Source organism: Eutrema salsugineum, unplaced genomic scaffold (assembly GCF_000478725.1).
Source record: "Eutrema salsugineum unplaced genomic scaffold, Eutsalg1_0 scaffold_6, whole genome shotgun sequence".
Classification (NCBI taxonomy): Eukaryota; Viridiplantae; Streptophyta; class Magnoliopsida; order Brassicales; family Brassicaceae; genus Eutrema; species Eutrema salsugineum.
Window position 1 is genome coordinate 3,565,785 of NW_006256547.1, and position 26,369 is coordinate 3,592,153.

The window sequence follows — 26,369 nt, forward strand, 5'->3', positions numbered from 1 at the left end:
GAAATTTTCTAAATGATATATGTATTATTGTTGTAACATTTTTATATAAGCATGCATGTATCGTTGCATCGACATTCATATATCGTGGACATAACATAACAGAATGCAGAAGATTGGTTAGTCAATGCTAACACATGTAAACCGGAATTACGTACACATTATCATAGTATGCGATGCAAATTACATCACCTACGTAGTGAGGATGGGAGGGAGATAATTAGATTTTTCACCTAAAACTTTTGCGTTAGTATCAGGAAAGAGCTCAGCACCAGCAAGACTTGTTACTTCCCCGTTGCTACCGATGCTAATCGGATAACTAAGCAAATGCCCTGGTAGATCGTCATCTCGAGGGTACTCTTGTGCTGAGTATAGTCCCCATAGCTCGTCTGCCTTTGCATTTACCATTCTTATACACTCTTCGCTTTCAGGAAATTGGAATACGTTAGTTATAATCCGTAAATGTTCAAGCCATAGTGATATCCTAAAGCTAAAGACTTGGCCTGTCGGCCTCATTAATTGATTGGTAGATAGCAAATGGTTAGGTTGGTATGCCCCCATTGCGATCTCTGAGTCTCGGCCTCCATCCATTGACCTCTGGTTAATATTAGCTGATCCTATTATTATGTACTCATCATCAACTGCATAGAGATGGAAACTTTGTAACGAGAGCTTGTGATTGTTATATAGGTTTTTTACGGGCTAACTAGGTCTTGATGGCACACTAAAAAAGACAAGTTCTAAACTAATTTTTCTTGCCATGCAAGGTAGATTTGACTTACCAATCATCATTTTAGAGTGGACATAGATCATGAACCGACGAGATTCTTGAGCTCTTGCGTAATCAGAATTAGCCTCTGGTTTTTCCGGAGGCCAGTACTCACCCGCCTTGTTAACTTCCCGGTTCCCGAGGCAAAAAAACGATAGGTAGTCTCTAGGGTTTGCATCTAAACCTTTCCTGCGAAGAGCAATGATGATATCTGTATACATCATCTCCATTGTTCTCCTTTGCCAGTCTAGTATTGCTTGAACCGATGCAGATCCAGGTTTTCCTTCAGGCCACAATGGAATCACAATATACACTGAAAACCGCTCGCCTGCCTCGATCTTGCTCACGATCTTGAGAGAAATCTCTTTGGGAATGAGGTGCAAAGCGTTGATCTCGTTCAGATTAACGTCTCTAGAGCTCCATCCAAAGGAGCTTCCGAGGAAGTATTGGTTCTCAATGTAGATAAAGTGTTTGGCTCTCCTTATGGCGTTGATGTAAGCGTCTTGTATGCTTCTTTCGATCACGTTGTCTTTTCCAGTGATAACGCTTGAAGCTTCACGTGGATCCTCTGGGAACCCTTCAGCCGCACCATCATCTATCGACCGGAAAAGTTGAACAGTCCAACCTTCTGCATTGTCTGATTCCACAATTGGCAATGGCGGAACCGTGATCTCTGAGAGCCGTGCCATCGATATAAGATACCTTATACCACTGCCTGTAATTTAACACACAAGATGATTGATTTCTTTGAGTTTCTAGAATGACTTTTGTTTAGGGTTAGTTACCATAATTTCAAACATTATTTTAAGAGTTTGATTTACATCCGTTATTCTTTTTCAACATTAGAAAACAGTCGCAAAATATATTTCTTTAAATGTATTTTCACACGTTTAATTTAAAGAATTTTTTTTGGTTAACCTTCAAACAAAAAAAAAAAAAATCTGCAATTAAAGAAAAAATCTGTGTAAGGTTTAAAATGGTGTGGGTTTATTAGGAGAAAATCACCATTTTATAAAATGTAAACCTAAACGTTATAACACATATAATTTTTTATTTTTTTTGGTAAAGTCTTTATAACATGAAAACTAAAAAACAAACCGTTGAAGCCTAGTGTTAGCTAGTTGTTTATTTTCATACCTTGTTTCATCCATCTCTGCTCAAAATTATACAAAACATCCCACGCCGCAGGACCATCGAGCTTGCAGTGAATATCGTGCCATGGCTCACGTGGACCGCCTTTTTTAATCGATGCGCCATCAAAGTTCGGCTGGTGAAAGTCAGTGGAATGAACATTGTTCAAAGTACCGAACAAAGGATGCTCCTCAGTATCGTACCTCCCATCACAAAGATCAATCCCTCCAAGAAAACTAACTATCCTTCTCTTCGTTTTCGATCCGTCCACTTCAGCGTCCACCACAACGGTTTTCTGATGGTGAGTGAACATCGCAGCCACCTCAAACCCTTGAACAATGCTCCCACCGTTATCCGGATTCCGCGGACAGAGAACGCAACGCACTTTCGTGTTCTTGAAGTAATCGTAAGTTTCTTGATCATGAGTCATCATCAAGCCGTCTCTCTTAAATGCTTCGTTAGAAGTTCTATCGTCCCAAACAAGCATAAGCACGGTCACGTTTTCTTCGGCTTTCTTCTTCAGCAACTCTCCTAACTTCATGTTCCCTCCTGGTCTCGACCGTTTAGGATCCCTGATCAGTGTTATGTCAGGGTAAACCGACCAACCCGTGATGTATATCAAATGTTTTGCATTCCATATGGCATCGAAGATGTCTTCCCAACACCGATGATGCTTGTAAATCGCTTGTCCTCCCAGATTAATGTCCGGGAAATCGTCGGGAATATGAGCGTCTTGGTAAAGCGTAACCTTGCAACCTTCTCTTTGGTTGAAAAATACGTTAGGAACTCCTTTGAAAGAAGGTAATATGATACCTTTGTTCCAGTTCACGTCCTGTTTTATGTTATTGAACTTCACACGGACATGGATTTGCGAACCACCTTGGATCGGTCTCTTTTGTTCATCTAAGATATCGAGCCATCGGTCTATAGTCCGTCCGGTGATGACTTCAGTTACAGGTAAATAAGCTCGGCCGATCAAATTCGCACCGACTGGTTCATCTTCTTTGACTGTGAATATGATTTTGGAGATTGAATGTGCGGTGTAGACGTGGAAGGATTGGAACCATTTTGGATGGCGTCTCATCATGGTTCGAGCTACTCTTGACCTGTCTAGGTCAATGGTTGCGTAGAGATGCCCTCCTAACAAACTTGTGCATGAGCCCGTTAGTCTCTTTATTTTGGATTTGATATTCTTCCCCCTCGGCTCCTTGTTCCCCTATTAATCATGTGGATTTAAATTATCAACAACTAACTTTTTAAAATTCCGACAATATGGATAACTTAAGGGTTTAATTGTTTTTTTTTGTTGGAAATTATTGAAGGGTTACCTTGCCGCATAAATTAAATCTAGTGCGTTGATGCAATTTATCGATCCTATATATATTCACTTCAAGAGTTCCATGAAGCAGCAACTGTTCCTCCATTTTTAACTTTAAAACTATTCTATTCGCTTTTTAAACTATATTTATATTTTTTTCTCTTGAATGACTATTTCTTGTATCAATTAAAGTATGTAGACATAAAGTTAGTCTATAAGTATATATAAGGAGAAAATCGAATTTGAAAATGAAACGTTTGGATTAGGATTGTGGATTACTTGAGGAAACTGCATGGAATTACAAGAAGAAAATGATGAAGTCCGTTAATGGATTTTGAGACAATATGCCTTCTTACGTAAACCTTTTCTTGTAGGCCAAAACAGATTCTTCTTTTGGACATTAGTCTGACGACTCACTTTTACAATGTTTTTTCTTCATCTATAATGTACACAGTTTATTCCATTTCATATGCCATTATTATTCTAAATTTCGTCTACTGAAGAGACCATTAAACAAGAAATTCTTCATTTACAGAACCAAATTTGTCTTACGTCCAATGAGTAGTCTTGGAATCTTTCCACTATGACGTGATGATACGTATTTTTCTTCGGGCCTTGCTTTTATAAAGCCCAATTAAAATCTGACCTTCCAAGTCGTCGATCCCTTTCATTGTATACGAAAAACTTCTTCATCGACTTTTTTTTTTAAACTTAATCGTCGTTTTTTTTTCATAGGCACCTTGAATGTCCTCATCGTCATATATAATATCATAGAGAGAAATAGTAAAGATAACTGATGCACCACTTCTTCTTAAAAATAAAAATTATCATTTTCAAAATTTACCAAATCCTACAGTATACAGAGTGAAGTGAATTATTTTCACTTAAAAAAGTATATTCATTTACTTTTCTAAAGATTTGAAAGATATTTTATAAAATGCAAAAACATTGAGTACTTTTCTCAAAACAACTCAAATTATTCTCAAAATTACAGAATTGAGAACAAAATTACATCTAGTACGTCAAGTGCCGGTATCTGTCATTCCTATGTTTGTCACATCCTTAAATATTTTCAAATTTATTTATTTTGTTTGATACTACTCCATAGCGGGTGGTACATTTGGCATAGGTTTAAATAAATAGTTCTGTGTCTCCTTTAGGTTTTATAACATTAAATTTAATGCACAACTACTTCTATAAATATCCGTGGACTTTTACCGCGCATCTCACCGACAATTCTTTAGTTTCATTAAATTAATTATTTAGTTATTAACTAACAAGGCTATTCTTCTTCTTTTTACTTATGATTAAAAACAAAAACTAGATGAATTCCAAAAAGAATCTTGATTAATGTACTAGATATACAAGGGTATCTTTTTAGGTACTGCTATTAAATTTAATACTGATAATTCGAGGGAAAGATGTGTGTGATTTCCATAATCTTAAAAATTGTAAATCACATTCATTTATTTTAGGATTAATTTAAGTTGATAAATAAAAAAACACATATTTGAACTATTGAATACACATGAGAAATCATTATCAATAACTCGGGAATGGATGTTAGAGAAAATTGACGAATTATATAACCTGATTTGCATTTTGTTTACAAACTTCCACTAGTCTGATTGGCTGTAAACAGTGCCCTATAACGATATTTTGCTTAAGGCCTTGTACCACCTTAAAACGCGTTCTATATTAAAACACAAAAAAATTCTTATAGATATTCTCCTAAATGAGGAAATAGACGAATTGGAAAATTCTTACGTTTCGTAGGCAATAAGAAACATCACTTGGTACCATTCGTTGTCGTGAAGACATCAAACCGAAAAAAGTTTATTTACACCTGTTGTAGAACAATCAACTCAGAAATTGTTCATAAAAGTGTATTTAATTATAGGCAGGTATTTAATTTTATATGTGGACTGTGAAAATGTCATAAATTAACTCAGAAATTATGTTTACCGATACTTAATCATTTTCTCGTATTTATTATTTAACTATTGAAAACTCCTTATAAGAAAAAATTAGTTGCTATAATAAGATTAACGCTTTCATGTTGAAAATCATTCACAAATACTCTACCCATGAATGCAAATAAATGACACCAACATCCTATATGCAATAGACCTTTTTAAAACTAACAAAAAATACAACGTCGTATTTGAAAAAAAAAGAAAGCATGAGTGATAACATAATTTAACGAATAAAAAGACATGAGAATTTAGAAGAGAGTAAATTGGAAATTACAAAATTACAGATGGAGCATATATATTACCCCCATGGCACGGGAGCTAGAAATAGAGGACAATAAATAAGTAGAGAGGACGTGCAAAAAGCAAAGTAGTTGAAGGTAGAGAGATCAGAAAAGAGGAATCTCTCTCTCTCTCTCTCACTGCTTTTCTGAGTTCATGTCAGAAAAACACAGAGAAAATTAAGAACCTTAATTTCTAACATCAAAATGGGACATTCGAAGAAGTTCCGAGGTGTCCGCCAGCGTCAGTGGGGTTCTTGGGTCTCTGAGATTCGTCATCCTCTCATGTCAGCTCTCTCTCTCTCTCTCTCCTTCTCTTTAACACAAACATTCACATACACAATATATATTGTGTTTATGCAGCATCTATATATAGTGTATACATAATACATATATATTCGATCATACATTCAAGTAACTGTCACTAATTATTAAACTTTCAAAGATTCATAAATTGATTTTATATAAATCGTTTTCCTCAGTTTTGTCCAATATTAATTTCAATTGGTCACTTACGAGATATAAGGAGACCACATTCATTGATATAATTACATATGTCAGTATGTGTACAGTACATGAGATCAAAGGCTTTTTCATTTTTTATGTTTTTGTTGTGATGGCTTTTTTATACGTATATACGTGCATTGTAATACAATTGAAATGTATGACTTTCTCTATATTCATACATCCATGCGTATATATACATCATATAAATTCTTCCTAGTTTTTTTATTAGCATTCACATTTTTTAGTGCCCTATCATCCTCTTTCTATATACTGTACTATAAATATAATAATTAATAAAGCATGTATACGGTATACGGTTTTATTAATAACTGAAACAACCTGTCTAGCAAAGAATTTGGTATATATTACTAGGCTATATGTCAAATTTTATAAAACACTTAATTCAACGCACTGGTATATATTATTAGGCTATATGTATTATTATTTTGCCCGCATCGTTGTGGTCCATTGGTAGGGAAGGGTTGTGTGGGTAAACTGGTAGTCCAATAACAGGCGATCTGACTATCCTTGGCATTAGTCGGAAGGCATTTCAAACTCGGAACAGGTAGTATGGTGACCCATTTGGATCTCATGGATCTCATGACCCATTGACTCGAGTTCGCTCGAAGCTCATGGTGTCCGTTGAACCGTTGAACCAGGGAAAAGTCCACATTATAGCACTTCGGTGCGTTCCTACCGGGGTCGACCGGATCAGCCGATAGGGTTTATAAAAAAAAATGTATTATGATTTTTAAACACTTTTAATTCAATTTATATGCATGTGATCAGGAAGAGAAGGGTGTGGCTAGGAACATTCAACACAGCGGAAGAAGCGGCTAGAGCCTACGACCAAGCTGCGGTTCTAATGAACGGTCAGAACGCAAAGACCAACTTTCCTGTCATCAAATCCAACGGCTTAGATTCTCCGGACGCTAACTCTCCGTTAAGGTCGCCGAAATCGTTATCAGAACTCCTAAACGCCAAGCTAAGGAAGAACTGTAAAGACCAGACACCGTATCTGACGTGTCTCCGCCTCGACAACGACAGCTCACACATCGGCGTGTGGCAGAAACGCGCCGGGTCGAAAACGAGTCAAAACTGGGTCAAGCTTGTTGAACTCGGTGACGGCGTCAACGCAAGTGCCGGCGGTGGAATTGGGATTAGTAATATAAAGAAAAGAAACGAAGACGTGGAGGAAGAAGATCACATGGCAATGCAGATGATCGAGGAGTTGCTCAACTGGACTTGTCCTGCTTCTGCTTCCACTGATGGTCTAAAGGAGAATCGTTTGAATTAGATGACCAAGAAAACCACAAAAAAGAGGGAGAATAATAATCAAGGGTATAATCCAGAGCTTTCATTAATACTTTCCCAACATATTTTATTTCTAAAGAGTGCTAATTAGTAATATCTGCTGACTTTGTCGGCATTGATATAATTACATAGAGGAGATTATGGAGTAGACCAGACATGATAAGAAGGTACAAAATGGTAGGGAAGATAATAAATTAGTTTAAAAGAAGAGTACGTAAACACTAAATGTGAAAGAGACTTGTCACTCTTTTTAAACACATCTGCGAATCAGATTCTTGTGATTCGAATGTTAGTCCTACCTCCTCGACCAAGCAAGCTTTTATTGTTTTAACATGGTTACCAGTTACCACATATATATGGTGTGTGTAAAATCCTCCTCCCGTTCTTTATTATCTTGTTTTTTCTTCTTTAGAAAGGTATACATCTCTGTTTTAGACTTTCTAAATCATATTCATATACGAGAATGCGTTTTCATATCGGTCAAAAAATTGAATTCCCTTTTTAGAAATAAAATGGGACGGAATGGGAAAATAAGAGGGGGAACCAACTCAATTACTCAAAACAGCAAGCGACGTTTACAAATTAATGGAGTATCTGCACACAAAAAAATAAAGAGTTTAAAAATCGCAAACCCTTTACATAAAGTGTTTATTATGATATTTTTTTATATTTTCGATCTAATCAATATCATTTAATTTTCTCGGATACATATTTAAAATGGGAAAGATATTTATTCTGTTTTGTGATTTAGTTATTTAAATTGCGTATGTTAATTGTTTATGCGACAGTGTATATATCAAACAGATTGGTGTTTGAGAAAGAAAAAAATTTTCCAAAGTCTTAAAAAGTGTTATATTGTGCAAAGTATCTACTCTAAAATTAGAATTGATGGATATATCCTATAATTGTATCATTATCTACAGGAATATGAATAATTATTAAATATTAATGATACTCAGTCATTAAAAAAAAAAGAGTTATAAATTGGTGAAGCACTTCGGTTACGTGGTAGTCTCTTGTCTTTAGGTAAACTCCGAAAACGTATTTTCAGGATCTCACCAAAATTCACACAAAACTTCCACCACAACCACCGTCTCCGCCGCAGAACCACCGTCCCGGAGAGAAACACACAAAAATCTACAAAATATGGGGAAAGGAAAATCACTGAGCGAAGGAGTGATAAAGAACATCGTCCTCTCCTACACATACGTAGCGATATGGATCTTCCTAAGCTTCACCGTGATCGTCTACAACAAATACATCCTCGACAAGAAGATGTACGCTTGGCCTTTCCCGGTCTCTCTCACCATGATCCACATGTCCTTTTGCTCAGCGTTAGCTTTCCTCCTCATCAAGGTCTTCAAATTCGTCGAGCCAGTCTCCATGTCACGCGACACTTACCTCAGATCCGTCGTCCCCATTGGAGCCTTGTACTCACTCTCTCTCTGGCTCTCTAACTCCGCTTACATTTACCTCTCCGTCTCCTTTATCCAGATGCTCAAGGCCTTGATGCCAGTCGCTGTTTACTCCATCGGCGTTTTGTTCAAGAAGGAAGGTTTCAAATCGGAGACGATGGTTAACATGTTATCCATCTCTTTCGGCGTTGCGATCGCTGCTTATGGAGAAGCTAGGTTCGACGTTTGGGGTGTGGTTCTTCAGCTAGGTGCGGTTGCGTTTGAGGCGACGCGGTTGGTAATGATTCAGATCTTGCTTACTTCTAAAGGAATTACTTTGAATCCGATCACTTCTTTGTATTACGTTGCTCCTTGCTGCTTGGCTTTCTTGTTTGTTCCATGGATTGTTGTGGAGTTTCCGGTTCTGAGAGATACGTCCACCTTCCATTTCGATTTCTTGATTTTTGGGACGAACTCGTTCTGTGCGTTTGCTCTGAATCTTGCTGTGTTTCTTTTGGTTGGGAAGACCTCTGCTCTGACCATGAATGTTGCTGGTGTGGTTAAGGACTGGCTCTTGATCGCTTTTTCTTGGTCGGTTATTAAGGACACTGTGACTCCGGTTAATCTTTTCGGTTATGGGATCGCGTTTTTGGGCGTTGCGTATTACAATCACGCGAAACTGCAAGCGTTGAAGGCCAAAGAGGCACAGAAGACTGCTCAGCAGATTGATGAAGAGAGTGGTCGGCTTTTGGAAGATAGGGAAGGAAATGAAGGTGGTGGGAGGAAGAACGAGCCAGAGGATTAATAAAAGTTGAAGAATTTTTGATTGGTAAATTAAACTTTATGATTTTTGATTTAAGTTAACATTTGTTTGGAATAAGAGCTTCAAGGATTATTAGTCAGATGGAAGAAATTTTGTTAGTTATGGTAATGAGGCCTAGGATTTGGCAATGGTCTATTGGTCTCTTACAATTTGCTTTATTGGTGAATCTGAGTTAGGTTTGATATATCTATACCCAAGTGAGGGAAGTATCACCCGGGACCTTTTCCTTAATCTTCTGTTTTTGTTTTTTTTTTAATTATTTATGAACATGACTGGTGTTATTTTACCAACATTTGTCAATGGAGTTTGAGTTTTATGATACTTTCTGGTTAATTATTCCTTTCCTTGCCATGATCATTTGTTAATAAATTTGCAGGTTAACGTGAAGTTTTTTTTTTGTTTTGGGTTTTCATCAGTTTGGCATGACGAACTCATGGCTCAGGGTTTGTTTTGCACATCTAGTTCATTTTAAAATTTTGCATTAGGCCGACATGTAGAATTTAGCCCAACAGCATTTCCAAGAGATACACAATTTATGAGGTATATAGGAAAACCTCATATTTGAAGTTTAAGAATGTTATTTTCTAATAATAAACCTCAAAATTATTTATACATTTATATTTTGTATGTAGTCCTAATATTGATCATGAATAATTAAAATGATAAAACTTTAATAACTAACTAGAAGATACATATTAAACAAATATTAAAAGCAAAATAATTTAATAAAATGTTAATTTAAAAAATTAATAAAATCTGTACATTTTTGTATGTGTTGAAAAAGGCTTTGCAACTTTCTATTTTAAAGTCAAAGCGAGAACTTAGACATCCGTTCATCCCCAAATAGGACAAGGTAGTAATTTCATAAAGTACTAGTAAATATAATGCCAAAACAAACAGATATTATTTTAGTTATATATAACTCATGGAAAGAGCACATTCTTAAGAGAATGGAAAAGTATACAATAGTAATCAATTGCCTTTTTATTCCGAAAAAAAAAATCTTACATATCAAATGTGATTCAAATAACAAATGTCAAACTCCACACGAGTTTCCTCCTGGACCACCATAATTAAAATAGAAACCAAGATAAGAAAACAAATTATTACCAAATCGTAACCCATAACATTTTTCACTATCTAGTAACGCATCAACCGGACCAGAAATGATATTACGTCGCTCATACTTGGAATTCAAAACTTCAACATTTGTGAAAACTCCTGAGTCCTTAAAATGTCTAGATGGTCGTTGACCGTTACCCATAGGAGGGCTTGAACCTGAAGGAGAAGCTTGAACGGTACCTCCAGCTCCAACCATTTTTGCACCATCACTTAAACTATCGAATAGCTCTTTCGGCCAATATCCGATGTCAACATTAGGCTTGTTTTTTATAAGTTCAGTAAGCCACCAATTCCCTGTTTGTTTATCCTGTTGCAAATAGAATAATAAACAAAAAACATTAGTTAATAAGGAAAATATTTTTTTGTAGTACAAAGTATATAATGCAAATAAATCAATGGGTTAATTTATCGAACCAAGAAGATGTTCACCAAGTGTCATAAATTTCTGACTCGAATATTAGAAATAACCAAATACAGTATAAAATATACCCTGATTAAGAACATAAGAGTACCTGATGAATAGAAAAACGGTACGACCCAACATATGAAGAAGGTGGATTTGGGAAACCAATCAGATCATCTTGGGATACTTGAATAAATCCTGGACAGATCAAATTATAACACCCTTTTCCACCTTTGCCCTATTAAGACAGTCGAAGGAACTGGAATTCAAAAAGATGTTGATTATGTAAACCATAATATATATATACATTAATTATTTGAGATGATCCACCCTCCAAAATCCGTAAGACCACACACGTTGATCACCAAATAGACCTGGATTTATCTGCAAATCATGAGCACTTGTAATACTTTAAAGAATATTTATGATAAAAGTTTATGATAAAGAACATTTATGATAAAAAGCTTGTAATACTTTAAAGAATATTTATGTTGATAAGTTTGTAAAAGTACCATCCACCCTGCTGAGATGAAATTGGTCTCGGTTCCAAGATAGATAGAAGCATAAGAAGCTTGGTCTTTGGCGATGTTCAGTTCAAATACAGTAAACCAGGCTTCAACACCATGATAAGGGGCTCCCCTTGTTGCTCTCACTCCAGATATCTATAATAAGCAAACATAACAATTTGTTTACTGTTTTTTTTTTTAATTTTGTATTGAAGAGAACTAGACAAGTGATGAATGCTTACATGTGTTCCAGGGCTATCGGCCGTTAAAGGATTGAAATGCAACTCCGAGAAACGCTGAGCGTTGGATACATATTCTTTTGTAGTTCTCAGTATAGGAACGGTTCCATCTGGACAATCTATTTTATTCTTGTATGTTTCGTTGTCATCAGTTTGGTTCTTAAATCCAGGTCTTGGAACTGATGGTTTCATCTTCCAAAAGAATAATTAAGATTTGAAGTACATTATTTTTCTCTATTTAATTAGTTTAAAAGTGCTCTTTTAAATAATTTGAGACAAGAAGAAAACAGTAGTCCTAAAGAGAAAGCACCTGAATTTTGTGGTTTTTGAGCAAAGGATGATCAAGTGATGGTTGCTTATAGATATCTATGCAATCGTAGGTTACGTTTTCGCTTAGCTGCAATACAACAAGAAAGAAGGAGATTATATTAACAAAATTTAAAGTGAGAGTATGTGAAACCAATTGAGTAGGTAAAAATAATGGAATAACCTTGAAGGATCTGAGAGAGCCGACAGTTTGATTGGAACGAGCAAACGCTGCTGAGAAGAAGAAGAAAAGAGCTGCAAGCTTAAGAAGAAGAGCCATATGGTTTACTATCCTAATTCCGGAAGACATTTTACTAGTTCCGTTTTCTGAATGATGCAAATATACTTATATAGTCAAGGAAAGAATCTTAAACGAATTGTTAATTAACGTTACTTTCTTTATGGAGACAATAGAATTATTTGACTGAGATTAATTACTATGGAAAGGTGATACGACAATGATGAGGCTTCCTTATATTATAAACGAAATTGGTCCTTACGGTTCAAACGTATATTTTGAGATTTTCTAACATTAATGATAGTATTTTGACCAGAAAAAAAAGGAATTTACTTATTTGGTTCATTGGTTTGTAATCAATAGATAGTCCATAAATTTATAATGTAATTATTGTGTTGACTCAAAAAAAAAAGAAAGAACATGTATTTTGTAATAAATAGTACTAGATGATACTATTATATATCCTACTTCCATGATTATAGGCTTTACTGGTTTAAATGTAACAGTTGCGGTTATTAATACAGGAGTTTATGGATAATTGTAGTTTTGAGCGTTATTAATACAAATATAATTGATTTAACAGTTGAAAATGGAACATTTTTTACTGAGAACTAACATATATTTTAGCGATTAAATATAAATTACCAAAATAAACATAATATATAATTATAAAAAATATAAAATTATATTATTATGCTAAATATCAAAATTATTAGTTAAAAATAATTAATAATAAAAAATTATAAATAAATACTAAATAATTATTTAAAAAACTAATAAATTTCATAATGACATGTTTTATTTCAATTGTCAAGAACATCACTCAAAATTGTGTCTAGTAATGTAATAAACAGAAAAAAAAATTGCTCCAATACATAAATCGGCTGGATTTGTCTAATGTATGATGTAAAATTTTAAAAAATTTTCAATTAATTTAATTATTTCTTTTTGCACAACCCCGACTCAAATAAATTCCAAATTGTTCTTTAGTATTCTTCAGAATATTAATATTCTTCAGAGTACTTTCTTTATGGAGTTCACTCTAAACTATAGGTACTTTAGCTTCAGTTTGTTTCTCTATAAACTCCGCTGAAATAACATACCTGTCATCTTGTTTGACTATGTAACTTTCTAAAAAAAAAAATTGTAACAAACTAATTTTGCAATTAATAAAATACATATTTATACATATATATATATAATTTCATATCTATAGGAAATGATTTGTAAAGTTATTTAAACAAGATTTTCTATTTTTTCTAGTGTGATAATTTTACCAACCACAACCATCCACAACTACAAAAACTCTGATCGAACTCTAAACAAAAATAAATAGGAATATGTGTGGTCTGATTAGAGTTTGATTCAAATATTCAATTCTAGCTTGTTTTTTTGTCTTTTTAGGATTGTTTATACATCATCAAAAAATTCTATAATTAGAATCATTCCTAGTTTTTTTTTTAAGATTGTTATTACATTTTCTATAATTAGAATCTGAAGTTAGAGATATTAGATAGGAAGAAATTTAGAATTTCTGAATTTTCTAATTTCGCTTAATAAAGACCAAAAAAAAGATAAATTAAAGTATAAATTTACGAGTGCGTCTTTCACTTCATACATATTAATGTATACAACATGTAGCTTTCATTATTCAAACGAATAACTGACATAAACAAATATTTAATATCTAATAAAGTAACAACTTTTTCCCGCCTTTTTCAGGGTTGGAGTTCGATCCCGTGGATCTGTGCGTTTTCAGACGCACTGCATTTGCGTCGTATTACACAAATACAGAAGAAGGATAGAAGAACAAACAGGAAAAACCCAAAAACTGATAAAAGAATCAGTTTTGGACTTGCACCGAGATCTGGGTATTCTGGTACGTCAAGCTGTTCGTGTCCCATTCTTGCCTGAATCATAAAAAAAAAAATTCTCAGAGATAATTAACAAACTACTCGGATTTATATAATATACACTGCAGTGTAATGAGTACACATTGACGCTACCATTCAGGGATATAGAAGTAGTTGGGTATTTGCAATTATACCTGGGATAATTTATTAGAATATCATCCAACCTAAGACACCCCAAAACCAATTCTTAGGGTTTGGCTCTCTCAATCAATTTCAAGCTTCGATTTCCAAAAAGTTACACCCAAAATCTCGCTAATACTAAAGACCGATAAATCCAGTGACGCCAGAGAGAGGAAAAGAGTGAGAACAGTACCTTAGGTTCAGCTACTGACTTGGAGATCCAGCAAAGGCTCACTAAACTCAACGATTTTGTTGGAGTTGATCCAACTTGAAAGCCTTTTTTGAAGAAAAGTTCGAAGAAGAAGTTGGAGCTGAATATAAGAGCATCATTATCGGGGTGGCTTATTTGGGTTTCTTTAGCCTTTTTGAATTAAAAAAAATGTTTTATGGCCCAAAATCAAAAAAATCGATTCTTATTTGGGGCCTGGAGAAACGATTCTTCTTGGACAGGTGTGTCCTGCTGATTGGTTAAAAAAACGTGGGCTTCATCTTTCGGTTTGCTCGGTGTTTCTTCGACCTTTCCCATATCGAAACCGAGAAATCTGCCCAGAAAAATCCTTTCCAACGTGTCTTTCGTCCCGATTTCGTTGGCGATGGTCGTCTTCTCCGCTCCGTGACGGCGGTGAATCGTTGGTGCTGGTCGTATCCTCCGCTCCTTTTTTGCCAAATCGACGAAACGATGGTTTTTGCATGTTCACCAAATTCCCAGATAAGTTCTCACCTACTCCGTTCACTGGTTTCTGCATGTCGGTTTCTTCCCTTGATTTGCTCAATCAGAGCATCTGAAATAGGTTATGGTTGGAAGATTTAGTTTGTCATCGGTTTCAATCTGTTTTATGTTCTATATCGGTTTATATATCTGAAATAGGCTTGATGATGTGTTGATGTTATGAAAGATGTGTTGATGTTATTTGAATGATTCAGTAATTGAACTAGAATTGTTATAAGTTTTGAATATATTCGATAGAATTTTGAACATGTTCGATGGTCTTAACCTGTTCGATGGTTTTTTGTTTGACGGTGTTAAAGTTTTGAAATGCAAAGGTTGATAAAACTTTGTATTTTTTTCTTATGCAGAACTAGCTATTGAGGAAGGTGAACCGCAGGCTAGTCTGTTCACACACTTCTCACCATAAATGTTCAAATGATGCCTAGTGACAAAGGTATGTATTCAACTCACATCTTCTCTCATTAATACCTAGTTAATTTTAGAAAATAGTTGGTTAGAGATGGTGTTTAGGGTAATAAATGATGGAATGATTTTAGTTGGTGTGAAGTTGGATGTAAAGCATGGTTTAGAGTTAGATAAATGTCTTCTCAATGAGCTTCAATGCTCTTTTGGTTCACGTAGATAGATAGAAAAAATAGGTTGCTTGAGTGCTATTTGCTTCAATGCTTCATCTACTTCTCTTCAATGCATCTTCAATGCTTGTCTTCCTTCTTTGTTTTTTATTAATGCAGAAGACTCTGTTATTCTCATTCTCCTTAACTCTATGTTCTTCTTCTCATTTTGGTTATTTCTTCTAAGACTCTTTTCTGTTATTCTCATTCTCTTTCTCCTTATTTGTTTCATAAGCTCTCATCTATTTGCTTCTTCTATCTCTTTCCAAATGGAGTATTGTTCTCATACTCCTTTTATGTCTGAGTGTGTTTATGTTAAGAATGCTAATTTCTATTTTATGTTAAGAATGTGTTTATGTTATAATCAAATTATTATCTTTGTTTTAAATTATTTTTTTTTAAAAAAAATTTGCTTAAGAAACCTTATCTCGGTTTTACCAATGGACCATTATAAATAAGAAGGTTTTTAATCTAAACTCTTATTCCAAAATTAATAATAAAAAAAATATAAAAACCCTTAATGGGGTGTTAGCGATAATGATGGTCTATGGAAAAAGAAGGAAGCTACTTATTATTATTACAAGTACTGAAAGCTTCTGGTGGAAACAAAAGGTTTCTAGCTCAATGGGCTTCATTGGTCACGTGTCATACACGTGAGTTTTCATCTTCATCAAATATATGTTTCTGGGTTTTAGAAGAATTAAGAGCATGTTTATTGGTGCATTTTAGTGGGTTTCTTAACAATTTTGGGCCAAAAAGATTAAATAAAAAATGGGTTCCGCCAGGGAAACCTGTCTTTCCTTCTTCCCGACTAAAGCATTTCGACTCTTCCTTCTCCAAATCGCCTCACCGTCGCATCTTCACCGATTCTCGCCGTTTTGGATAAAAAGATGTCCGCCGGAGCTATATTGGAGGTAAGCAATTTCATCTATGATTCCTCTCTCGTCGATTTGTTCTTTAATCTACATCTCGGATGCTTGTGGTTTGAGTCGATTGAAATCAAAATCGAAATTCCTTCTGTCTAAATCCATTAGATAGACATTTCGATGTATTATTTCCGTTTCCGATGTATTAGATGTGCATTTCGATGTCTCTGAGCGGCCAAACATGCACACTATTCTCAACAGGTTAGAACACACACATCCGTTTTTCTGAAAATAACAAGGGAAAGTCTTTGACTTTTGTTTTTGTTTTTTTCTGTCTTTGTTCTTTTTGACAGCATAAATGGTATGGAGATCGATGGTATGAAGTGGGTGGGTCGACCAGCAACAACAATTATACCTCATGAGATTCTCAAGGTTTTGTGGGAAGACCCTCAAGGAAAGATATATGTGAAAGGTTTGATTTAGAATCTTGTGAGAGAGATTGAACAGCCTTTAGATGCAGCTCCTATAGCAGCTATGCATACACTATTATAGCTTCATTGTGCTCAACTCTTGAAGATTACAGGCTGGGCTTAAAGAAACAGGCAGAGACAAAACAAACCATATGGAGGAATCTGCGCATCCCCTGCTTATGTCTTGGAGCCTAATGGTTTACTCAAGGTGCAAAATTCAAATCAGTGACTTGAGTTGTGAAAACGTTATTATATCACTCTTGTTGTCATTAAACTGAGACATAAGGTACATATTTTGTAATAGGGTAAGAAGGCAACTACCCACCCAGTGGTGAGAGTCAAACTCTCAGACCAGTCACATTGAGCACAGAGTCGTGGTGGACGGAAACGTCATAACGAGCAGAGGTCCAGGGACTGCAATGGAGTTTTCACTTGCGATTGTTGAGAAGTTTTACGGGCGGGAGAAAGCGCTTCAGCTCGCCAAGGCAACACTTGTGTGAAATTTAAAGAATGAAGTGTGAGAGAGACAGTGAATAAAAGGGCTGAATGTAGTTATCTCTCCTTTGATGATGAGTGACTTTGTGATATGAGCTTTGGCTGAATGTAGTGTGTGTAATGTACATGTCTGTTATATATAAATGAATAAACGAGGTTCTTCTCACTTATTTTCTCCGCAAGCTTCTCCTTATCGGTCAATGTGCTCTTCATGCTGTACACATACGTTTCAAGCTTGTTACTCGCATCAATCTTCTCCTTTACAATCGTATCTTCCTCTGTAAACTCCTCTGCTTCTCTAATCATTTCTCCGATCTCTTCTTCTGTCAAACGGCCTTTATTGTTCGTAATAGTAATGGACTGTGACGTCTTTGCAACTTTGTCTTCGGCCTTCACCTGTAGAATCCCACTTGCGTCTACTTCGAACGTCACCTCTACCTGTGGCACTCCCCTGAATTTTGTTTTCTTTCTTGCGTCATAAGTGACCAAGAACCAAACCTATATGATCATAAACCAAAGATTGAATTTAAATCTGAGAAATCCAAAACCAAACCTAACCAGTTTGATCAGGGTTAGTCCCTTTGTTTAATTCCTTGCCATCGAAGAAATCCTTCAACAATTGCTGGATTTTTGGGATTCGAGTGCTTCCTCCAACAAGAACAATCTCGTCTATTTCAGATTTCTTCAAATCAGCATCTTTAAGAGCCTTCTTCACTGGCTCGATCGTCCTTTTAAAAAATCCATGTTTAGTTCCTCGAATCTAGCTTTCGTTAATGGCATTGTTATTTCAAATAAAAATCTTCTCCTATATAATTTAAAAAAAAAAAAAAAAACTCATGTAAGTTTCTCTGATGTACTTAAAAAAAACATAGATTTCTTAGAGCATGTGCAGTAGTGAACCCCCTTATGGGTTCATCAGATTAAATAAATCATTTTTTTTTTCGTTTGTGATGAACTCTGGTTAAATTTGAGGTTCTAGTAGTGAATCCGTTAATGGGGTTTATCCGGAATTTTATATTAATTTTTTTTTTTGAAATTTTTTTATAATTAAAATAAAAATCACTTATTAAAAAAAGAATACAATATATTGCAAACTATAGAAAAATACAATTTATTAAGAAAAAAATACAAACACACAATTTTTAAAATATAGAAATACTTAAACATTTGTTACACAGATTTTCGATTTTTGATTCAATTTTAGTGATGAGAGGTATGTATGACTCACTTTAAAACACAGTTACTTATCATGACACGAAAATTCCTTCTCTCACGCTTCGCCACGTGTCTGGGATACGGGTTCATCAACCTCTTCCGGACGGACCGATCCGTCGATTTTGGGCATTTTTTTTTTTTTTAAGTCCATTTCGCCTATGAACTCGAGCCAAATCCGTCCAACGGACCACTACTGGACCTGGTCTTAGTAGGTTTCTTAACTTAACTATATAATTTAAATAATCCCTAAGAAACACAAATGGTTTCTCTAAGTCATCGTTTTCTCCTTCCGAGAGTTCTCGACAGAGACTTGAGAGAGATAGCGAGAAAGAGACAGCTAGATAGTGTAAGAGAGATCTTCTTGGGTTCTAGGGTTCTTCTTCTCCTCCTTCTCTTGTTCTTCTTCTTCAGGTTCTTCTTTCTTTTTAAAAAAAAAACGGCGGTGAGAGATTCTTCTTTCTTGTAATGTCGATTGAACGTGAGGCAGCACGGTAGACTCCCCCGGATGTAGCTTTAGTGAACCGGGTCAATATTTCGGTGTCTCTTGAGTAGTGAACGAATGAACAAGAAGTGAATTGAAAAGTGAATTGAGGGATTCAATTCTTAACAGATTTCGATAACTTGGTAGTTATTTACTCTTTGTTTTCCCTGCTTTACCAAAAATGTTCGGTTTTTTTTTTTGGGGCAAGTGCTAAAAAATGAAAAAAGGTTTCAGCTTTTTTTCAACCATTTTTTCCATTGCGATTAAGAAGAAAGACACATTTCTATCATGTTGCTTCGCGAGAAGTTTAGAGCAAGAGAAACCTGGAAAAAGAACAAAAATTCCGAACACAGTTTTCATTGCATACCTTAAAACAGAAATCAAAAACTGTGAAAGGAAAACAGAATTTCCAAGTTTTTTTTTTTGTAAGTTCAGCAGAAACGAGAAATTGAAATTTGTTTCTTTCTTTTTTTTGGGTTAAAAGCCTTATTCAGAAATCAGAAGAATCGATAGAGTGAAGATGAGACATTTACCTTCCACTCTATTTCTCAAAACCAAGAATGAGAAAATGTGTGAATGTTTTTTTGTTTTAAAAATGCGAATGTTTGTTCCCAGTAATCTGATGAGAATGTTAATAAACCTTAAAATTTAGATATTGAGTTTTTTTCCATATTGAGCTCACTCTTTTATTAAGCTTTTTTTCCATATTCGGGGAACTTGCCTTTTTCCGCGCTTTTCCATTCAGAGAAGAGGCTTACTCTCTGTCATAAAGTTGCCTATAAAAAAAAGTTTAGAATTGGAAACGTTAAAATGAGGAATATTTTAAGAAACTGAGTGAAGAATTGCTTGTATATACTCGCATTTATATACATTGCAGTTGAAAATAAAAATAAAACAAACAAATAATCAAATTAATAGTCTGTGGCATATCATCAGATAAGCATACATATATTGAGATGTATTGAGAGATCTAGGAGAAAGAGTACATGTACAAATTTTTAAGGAAATATTTAATAATATTTTGAAAAATACAAAATTAAGCAAAATATAAGAAAAACATAAGCAAAACATGAGCAAAATATAAATAAACATAAATTAGTATTCAAATTTTTTTTCACAAATTTTATGAAAGGAAAGTGGGAATTTCATTCAGAATTCTTGAAAGAAGCGAATTATTAAAAAAAAAAGAGTTGAATTGAAATTAATCAGTATAATGCTTGTAACCAAAATATGTCATTATTGTTTGAATGGTTGTGATGATATTAGTACTTGCGTGAGCTACAATAGTACAACAGTGTACTGAAACAAGTTACAATTGTAGTTTTTTCACTTTCATAAAAAAACACTCTTCATAAACATAATAAAATATATATTAAATTTGAAAGAAAAAAATTCTTACAATCTAATCTTTTTATGATTAAATAAATCAATTGACTGTACACTCTAAGTCTCTTTTTTTTCAACAGCACACTCTAAAACCATGATTACCACTAGTTTTCATTGAGTTTCTTATCATTAAAACTGATTAAATATATTGTATACGTCTCTTATTTGAAATATTGTACACGTCTCTTATTTGAAAACAAATTAGAGATGGTTTCAGGCTCTATGTGTCACGATGTCATTGAATATTGGAGAAAGGGGAAAAAAACTAGGATCTTCCGTCATCTCTCTTCCCAAATTATATAGTAATGCACATGCAAAATAAGATGGTCTTTAATTTAGATTTTTAAACCCAATTTATTATTTAAATATAACATAAGATATCTATTAGGGCATACAGCGATTTACATACTCTAAGTGTCTAACTAGTGAAATGTTTAAATATCTACCATATAAAAACAAAACAAAGTAGCGGATGAAAACAACTAGTGTTTGGTTGTGCAGTACTGTTTACTCTCTCTCTTTTTACTGTAGGAGAGACGAGAGACTATAAAGTTTCAAGTCTCTAATATTATTCTTAATTAAAATAATCTTAACAAGAAGTAGTTATATAATCACTTAAAATATAAAATGCAACACTAACATATGTGTAAATAAATCCCTTGTTAGTTATTACAAAAAGAAAACATATATTACATAGAAAAAACAGAGAAAAACGAGCTCAATTATAGATAAAACAGTCTCAAAACAGATCTAGAAACTGAAAACCTCGACCTAGGAAAAAAAAATATCATCGATCCAAACGAAGAACACGTTACACGCGAGAGATGTAATGATACCTTAGCTGAGAAAATTGAATTGAGAGCTTGAGACGACCTCCAATGGCAAAGTGTGAGAGTGTGTTTGTTGATATACGAGGAAGTATAAGAGCGTGCTTGGTGACGTTCGAATTTCAGATATTAAAAAAAAAAATTATAAGTTAAAAATAGAAGAAAAGAAACTTGGATTTGGACAAATGTGATTTGTTGGATTAATCTGAGTGTCAGAGTTGCCACTGACACTTTGACGTCCGGTCCCGTTCTTATATCTCATTCCTCTGATTCGTCTGCTGGCTCTTAGCATCACATTTTTGTTTGCACTATAATGTTTTATTTTTCCATTATTTATTTAAGGACTGGGAGTGGGAAGATCTAACGGTATCGATAATCTTAATTAATACTATTAAACTTATTAAGTTGGTGAGTAAATACAGACGTAAAATCTGGAAAAAAAGATTGAATCGAAGTGGACCTTTTGCAAATATGGTCGAACGGGCCGGATTTCGGAATCTGGATGTTTTGCTCAACCATTATCCGCTTATCACATTAACTACAATTTATAGCGGGACACCAAATATTTTCTCATTGACTACAATTTATTTTGGTCAACACATTAACTAATATTTCTTAACGTTAATAATACGAGCCCAAAAGAAATGGATATAACGTTTTTGTAATAACTTCGGTCAAATATTTCTACTTTCTTTTGTCAGAATATCTATGTTACCTTATATGGAGTATATTGCTATACGCTCCTTGACATGGTGATGTGTTGTGTACATAAATAACGAGCATTTTCAGTCTTGAATACACAAAAACAGTAAGCCTTTCATCAAAAAAAAAAAAAAGAAGACGAAAAAACAATGTCAAATAGAATTAGGGTGGCTCTTGTTATGAATCTTTTACCTCTTATATTCTCAGTTGCTCCAGTTCGTTCCAATCATCAAGGTGCGGTGCCTCTCAAATCCATTAAGGTTAGCCTCAAAACGAAAACTTTAGACACGTGTTTCCCTTCTACTTGATAAATTCAACATCATCTTTTTGATATCATGGGCTGAGTTCAACATCATTTTGCCTATATTTTTGTTATAAAAAAATCAATATCTTTTTTTCTTCTTCTTTTTGTTATTGGCAGATAGATAAAAATGTGACATACGATTGCATAGATATTTATAAGCAACCAGGACTTGATCATCCCTTGCTCAAAAACCACACGATCCAGGTGCATGGTTTAAGAAATGAAATTCGTCTCCAACGTACATTCTCTATTTATGAAATGTGATATTGATCAATTTGACTATATATTCTTTTCTTTTTTTTCCAAAAAGATGAAACCATCAATTTCAAGAACTAGATTAAAGAGTCAGATTGGCGACAATAAAACATATACGAAGAAAATAGAATGTCCAGATGGAACTGTTCCTGTGTTGAGAACTACAAAAGAATTTGTCAAAAATGCTCAACTTTTTGCCGAAAAACATTTCCATCCGCTATCAGGCGGTAGTCCTGGAACACATGTAAAAGCATTCACTTTTCTCCTAACACCTTTCAATCTAACAATTTTTTTCCCACGTATATCTGACGTATTAATGTACATTTATATGTATGTTATTATAACCGGCCGGCTTTTGGCAGCATGCTGTAGTAAGATCATTTAGTGGTCAATTTCATGGTGTAGAAGCGTGGTTTAATGGTTATAACCTAAACGTTGCACAAGATCAAGCCTCATCTAGTGCAATATATATAGGCAGTACTGGACCGAATAAAGAAGGGAATATTATCGCAGCGGGACTGATGGTGAGTTTTACATTTAATTGCTTTTCTTTTCCCTTAATTCATTTTTAATTTTTGGATAGTCATTGCAAGTCTTTTTTGACAGACAAATCCAGGCCTTTTTGGCGACGGACGTGTTTGGAAATATGGATTTTGGCAGGTGTGCGCATGCATGTGACAATTTACTTTTGTTTCCTAAATGCATAAATCCTTAAATTAAACAACATGTAAATATTGGATATGATTTTGATAGGGCAAAGATGGAAAAGGATGTTACAATACGGCATGTCCAGGGTTTGTTCAAGTATCATCAGTGATTCCCATAGCCCAACCCTTTGATGTTCCGCCAGGGAAACCTGTCTGGTCGCATCGATTCATTCATCAGGTATTTTCCTAATGTTGTGCATGTATAATTATTTCACATATGTCAGTCCTACTCAATAATGAAGGATTTCTGAATCTTATAGAATCAAATTAGTGATCGATATGTGTATTGACCATAAAACTCTTTAACTAGTTCGCATACTTTGCCCTTCAAGTAATTTAATTATTACATTTTTTTCACTGCAATTCTTATATTAACAAACTATTTATTTTTTTTTTCTTTATTTTTATACGCAAAAAGGACCAAAATACAGGAAATTGGTGGATCACACAACTGGGACCAAATGAGAACAACGTAGATATTGGATATTTGCCAAAAGAGTTATTTAACCTTTTAAGTGTTGGTGGAAATGTGGCTGGGGTTGGAGGTATGGTTCAAGGTTCACCTTCTGGTTCTAGTCCTCCTATGGGTAATGGTAATTTCCCGAATAAAGAATCAGCAATGTTTTCAAATATAGGGGTTTTGAGTTCTAACTATGAGCATCGTAGCCTCGATTTTTTTCCTATAGAGGAGTTGGTAGATAGTCCCAAATGTTATGGGCTAAAAATTGGTAAGGAAAAACTATTCCATCGTAATCACCGTGGATTCTTTTTCAATTATGGTGGTCCAGGAGGATACTCTTGCTAAGTTTAATATTTGCAAGTGTAATCTTTAAACATGGTATTTAATAAATTTATTATAAATTAAACTTTAAATTCCTTTTTTTCCTCAAGGCTAACGCACGTCTTTTAATTTGTGAGTGGTTAATGTTTATTTGACTGCGAGAAACATTTATTTAAATTTGAGTAATTATTCAAGAAAATAATATTTTGAATAAAAACGTAAAATTCAAATTAGGTGCCTTTAAAAATATCAACCTAAAACTAAACTTGTGACCCATAAATAAAAAAGACATCTATTGGACAAGTTTCTAGAATATATCAGTGTTTCGTTTGTGTATGAAATAAAATGGAAAGAGGAGCCATATATAATTAAACTTTCTAGATAAAAAAAACATGTTTTGAAGAGAAAAAGGGAAATGTGTGCTTCAATTTCAAATCATTATCAAGCTACGGTTTTGATTTACATCTTCTTGATTAGATATATAGATGGTAAAGGCTATTAAAAGGTGTGATCAGCGTATTCACTAAGGCTACAGAGAGCAAATAGCTTAAAGACCAAGGCACCAAACACTCACTCTATCTCCATAGGCATGAAACCAGATCACATGTGCGTTTATTAGGCTTATCAGTTATCAGATGCGAGAGTTGCTTAAAAAAAAAATGAATAAATATTCGTGTAATATACTAATATTAAAACTAAAAATCGTTTATGTTTTTGGGAACAAGGGTTTTTGTTCATCAGCCTTGAAACTTCGGATCAAATTTTTGCAAGTTGTCTTGGTCATCTTAAAAGGTATGGGCCAAACCTCTTTCTAGTTGGAGGACAATAATGGGGTCCACGTATTCCCTCATGGCTCAATAATGGGGTCCACGTATTCCCTCATAGCAGTTTCCACGGCTGAGATTCCTCCACGTTCCAGTCACATGTGCCTTTCATCATCACATTCCACTCATGGCTCATCTTCCTCCACGATTCACAATTTCTAACCGTCGATTCTGTAAAAGATCTGATGGCTCTACTTTACTCATCTCTTTCCTTAGGAATTCTACTCGCAGCTGTTGGATTCTTCTCCCTCCTCTCGCAAGTCCCGCTCTTTTTCCTTCCTTCGAAGATAGAATCTCTACGGAAGTAAGGAAAATGCAGGAACAAACGACTAGCTCTTTAGCTGCAAACTCTCTACCATCAAGTAGTGAAAGATCATCAAGCTCTGCTCCACCATTAGAGACCAAAGAAGGTCTTTTTTTTTTTCTCTCAGATTCTCGATCTTTAATTTGTGTTTCCTCAAGCTCGATCCTTTTGAATTTGGGTGAACAAAATTCCCATCTTGGTTTTCTGGGTCCATCGAAAATCTGATTCTCGAGATCGAAAATATCAAATCCCTTGCGAATTTGTCTTTTACAATCTCACTTTTGCGGCAGGAATGGAAAGCGACGAGGAGATACGGAGAGTGCCGGAATTCGGAGGAGAGATCACCGGAACAGAAAACGCCGGCCGGAATTCGGCGTCGGCGGCTGGTCAGGAGCAGGTTCAGACGACGGGGGGAGAAAGACAGAGGAAACGCGGGAGAAGCTCAGCTGATAAAGAGAACAAACGGTTAAAGAGGTTGTGTATTTTATGACCGATTTACCCTTCAGAGCTTAACAGTAGATTTGGTTCTGACGGGGCTTGTTTAGTCTTCTTTATTTTTATTTTTGTCCCTTTTAGGTTGTTGAGGAACAGAGTTTCAGCTCAGCAAGCAAGAGAGAGAAAAAAGGCTTACTTGACTGATTTGGAGAAGAAAGTGAAAGACTTGGAGAACAAAAACTCTGAGCTTGAAGAAAGGCTCTCAACTTTACAGAACGAGAACCAAATGCTTAGACATGTATATTACTCTCTCTCTCTCTCTCTCTCACCATTCTTTCACTAGCATCATTGTTAATCTTTTCAAGTTTGAGATTGAGATCCTTGTGTTTTCATTGACTATGATCACAATGTTTTTTCATGGTTTTTTTACTGTCTTCTTTTCTACAGATTCTAAAGAATACTACGGCTAATAAGAATAAGAGGGGAGATAATGGTGATGGTTCTAATCCTGAGTCTTGACGCAAGTGTTTGACCTTCTTCTTATGTTTTTTGTTTTGTTTTTTGTTTGTTGTGGATAATGTGTTTTTAGATAATCCGTCTCTGACAAAAAAAAAAAAAAAAA

The 26,369-nt window shown here is 34.7% G+C and overlaps 6 protein-coding genes and 1 pseudogene across 6 annotated transcripts; 5 read left to right on the forward strand and 2 right to left on the reverse strand.

Moving 5' to 3' along the window:
- Window positions 1-59: 59 nt before the first annotated feature.
- On the reverse strand, window positions 60-3,334 carry LOC18011789 (phospholipase D alpha 3). Its single transcript, XM_006394726.2, has 4 exons — window positions 3,226-3,334; window positions 1,904-3,113; window positions 780-1,481; window positions 60-638 (listed from the first exon to the last, which is right to left on the reverse strand). The coding sequence occupies exons 1-4, from the start codon at window positions 3,319-3,321 to the stop codon at window positions 190-192; spliced, it is 2,457 nt and encodes an 818-aa protein (XP_006394788.1). The 5' UTR covers window positions 3,322-3,334; the 3' UTR covers window positions 60-189.
- A 2,181-nt stretch (window positions 3,335-5,515) lies between these two features.
- LOC18011790 (ethylene-responsive transcription factor SHINE 3) lies at window positions 5,516-7,577 on the forward strand. The gene is made up of 2 exons (XM_006394727.2): window positions 5,516-5,756; window positions 6,766-7,577. The coding sequence occupies exons 1-2, from the start codon at window positions 5,677-5,679 to the stop codon at window positions 7,271-7,273; spliced, it is 588 nt and encodes a 195-aa protein (XP_006394789.1). The 5' UTR covers window positions 5,516-5,676; the 3' UTR covers window positions 7,274-7,577.
- An 859-nt stretch (window positions 7,578-8,436) lies between these two features.
- Window positions 8,437-9,581, forward strand: LOC18011570 (probable sugar phosphate/phosphate translocator At5g25400). Its single transcript, XM_006394728.2, has one exon. It carries the CDS (start codon window positions 8,437-8,439, stop codon window positions 9,487-9,489), a length of 1,053 nt encoding a protein of 350 aa, XP_006394790.1. The 3' UTR covers window positions 9,490-9,581.
- A 962-nt stretch (window positions 9,582-10,543) lies between these two features.
- On the reverse strand, window positions 10,544-12,330 carry LOC18011571. The gene is made up of 8 exons (XM_024151057.1): window positions 12,268-12,330; window positions 12,088-12,174; window positions 11,781-11,969; window positions 11,545-11,694; window positions 11,363-11,416; window positions 11,142-11,270; window positions 10,618-10,936; window positions 10,544-10,566 (listed from the first exon to the last, which is right to left on the reverse strand). The coding sequence occupies exons 3-8, from the start codon at window positions 11,967-11,969 to the stop codon at window positions 10,544-10,546; spliced, it is 864 nt and encodes a 287-aa protein (XP_024006825.1). The 5' UTR covers window positions 12,088-12,174; window positions 12,268-12,330.
- Window positions 12,331-16,304: 3,974 nt separating this feature from the next.
- LOC112083411 lies at window positions 16,305-17,679 on the forward strand (annotated as a pseudogene).
- A 4,607-nt stretch (window positions 17,680-22,286) lies between these two features.
- LOC18011681 lies at window positions 22,287-24,208 on the forward strand. Its single transcript, XM_024151815.1, has 7 exons — window positions 22,287-22,397; window positions 22,559-22,645; window positions 22,752-22,940; window positions 23,059-23,220; window positions 23,303-23,356; window positions 23,450-23,581; window positions 23,822-24,208. Exons 1-7 carry the CDS (start codon window positions 22,287-22,289, stop codon window positions 24,206-24,208), a joined length of 1,122 nt encoding a protein of 373 aa, XP_024007583.1.
- Window positions 24,209-24,953: 745 nt separating this feature from the next.
- On the forward strand, window positions 24,954-26,351 carry LOC18011682 (transcription factor HY5). Its single transcript, XM_006394731.2, has 4 exons — window positions 24,954-25,418; window positions 25,603-25,786; window positions 25,889-26,045; window positions 26,195-26,351. Exons 1-4 carry the CDS (start codon window positions 25,136-25,138, stop codon window positions 26,264-26,266), a joined length of 696 nt encoding a protein of 231 aa, XP_006394793.1. The 5' UTR covers window positions 24,954-25,135; the 3' UTR covers window positions 26,267-26,351.
- The last annotated feature ends 18 nt before the right edge of the window (window positions 26,352-26,369 follow it).

Coding starts and splice junctions, on each gene's coding strand:
- LOC18011789 (XM_006394726.2), bottom strand. CDS start 3,321: ATGGAGGAACAGTTGCTGCTTCATGGAACTCTTGAAGTGAATATATAT. Junction 3,114..3,225: donor GATTTAATTTATGCGGCAAG/GTAACCCTTCAA, acceptor CATGATTAATAG/GGGAACAAGGAGCCGAGGGG. Junction 1,482..1,903: donor GCAGAGATGGATGAAACAAG/GTATGAAAATAA, acceptor GTTAAATTACAG/GCAGTGGTATAAGGTATCTT.
- LOC18011790 (XM_006394727.2), top strand. CDS start 5,677: ATGGGACATTCGAAGAAGTTCCGAGGTGTCCGCCAGCGTCAGTGGGGT. Junction 5,757..6,765: donor GAGATTCGTCATCCTCTCAT/GTCAGCTCTCTC, acceptor GCATGTGATCAG/GAAGAGAAGGGTGTGGCTAG.
- LOC18011570 (XM_006394728.2), top strand. CDS start 8,437: ATGGGGAAAGGAAAATCACTGAGCGAAGGAGTGATAAAGAACATCGTC.
- LOC18011571 (XM_024151057.1), bottom strand. CDS start 11,969: ATGAAACCATCAGTTCCAAGACCTGGATTTAAGAACCAAACTGATGAC. Junction 11,695..11,780: donor CCGATAGCCCTGGAACACAT/GTAAGCATTCAT, acceptor TGCTTATTATAG/ATATCTGGAGTGAGAGCAAC. Junction 11,417..11,544: donor TCATCTCAGCAGGGTGGATG/GTACTTTTACAA, acceptor CATGATTTGCAG/ATAAATCCAGGTCTATTTGG.
- LOC18011681 (XM_024151815.1), top strand. CDS start 22,287: ATGTCAAATAGAATTAGGGTGGCTCTTGTTATGAATCTTTTACCTCTT. Junction 22,646..22,751: donor TCAAAAACCACACGATCCAG/GTGCATGGTTTA, acceptor TTTTCCAAAAAG/ATGAAACCATCAATTTCAAG. Junction 22,941..23,058: donor GCGGTAGTCCTGGAACACAT/GTAAAAGCATTC, acceptor GGCTTTTGGCAG/CATGCTGTAGTAAGATCATT.
- LOC18011682 (XM_006394731.2), top strand. CDS start 25,136: ATGGCTCATCTTCCTCCACGATTCACAATTTCTAACCGTCGATTCTGT. Junction 25,419..25,602: donor ACCATTAGAGACCAAAGAAG/GTCTTTTTTTTT, acceptor CTTTTGCGGCAG/GAATGGAAAGCGACGAGGAG. Junction 26,046..26,194: donor AGAACCAAATGCTTAGACAT/GTATATTACTCT, acceptor TCTTTTCTACAG/ATTCTAAAGAATACTACGGC.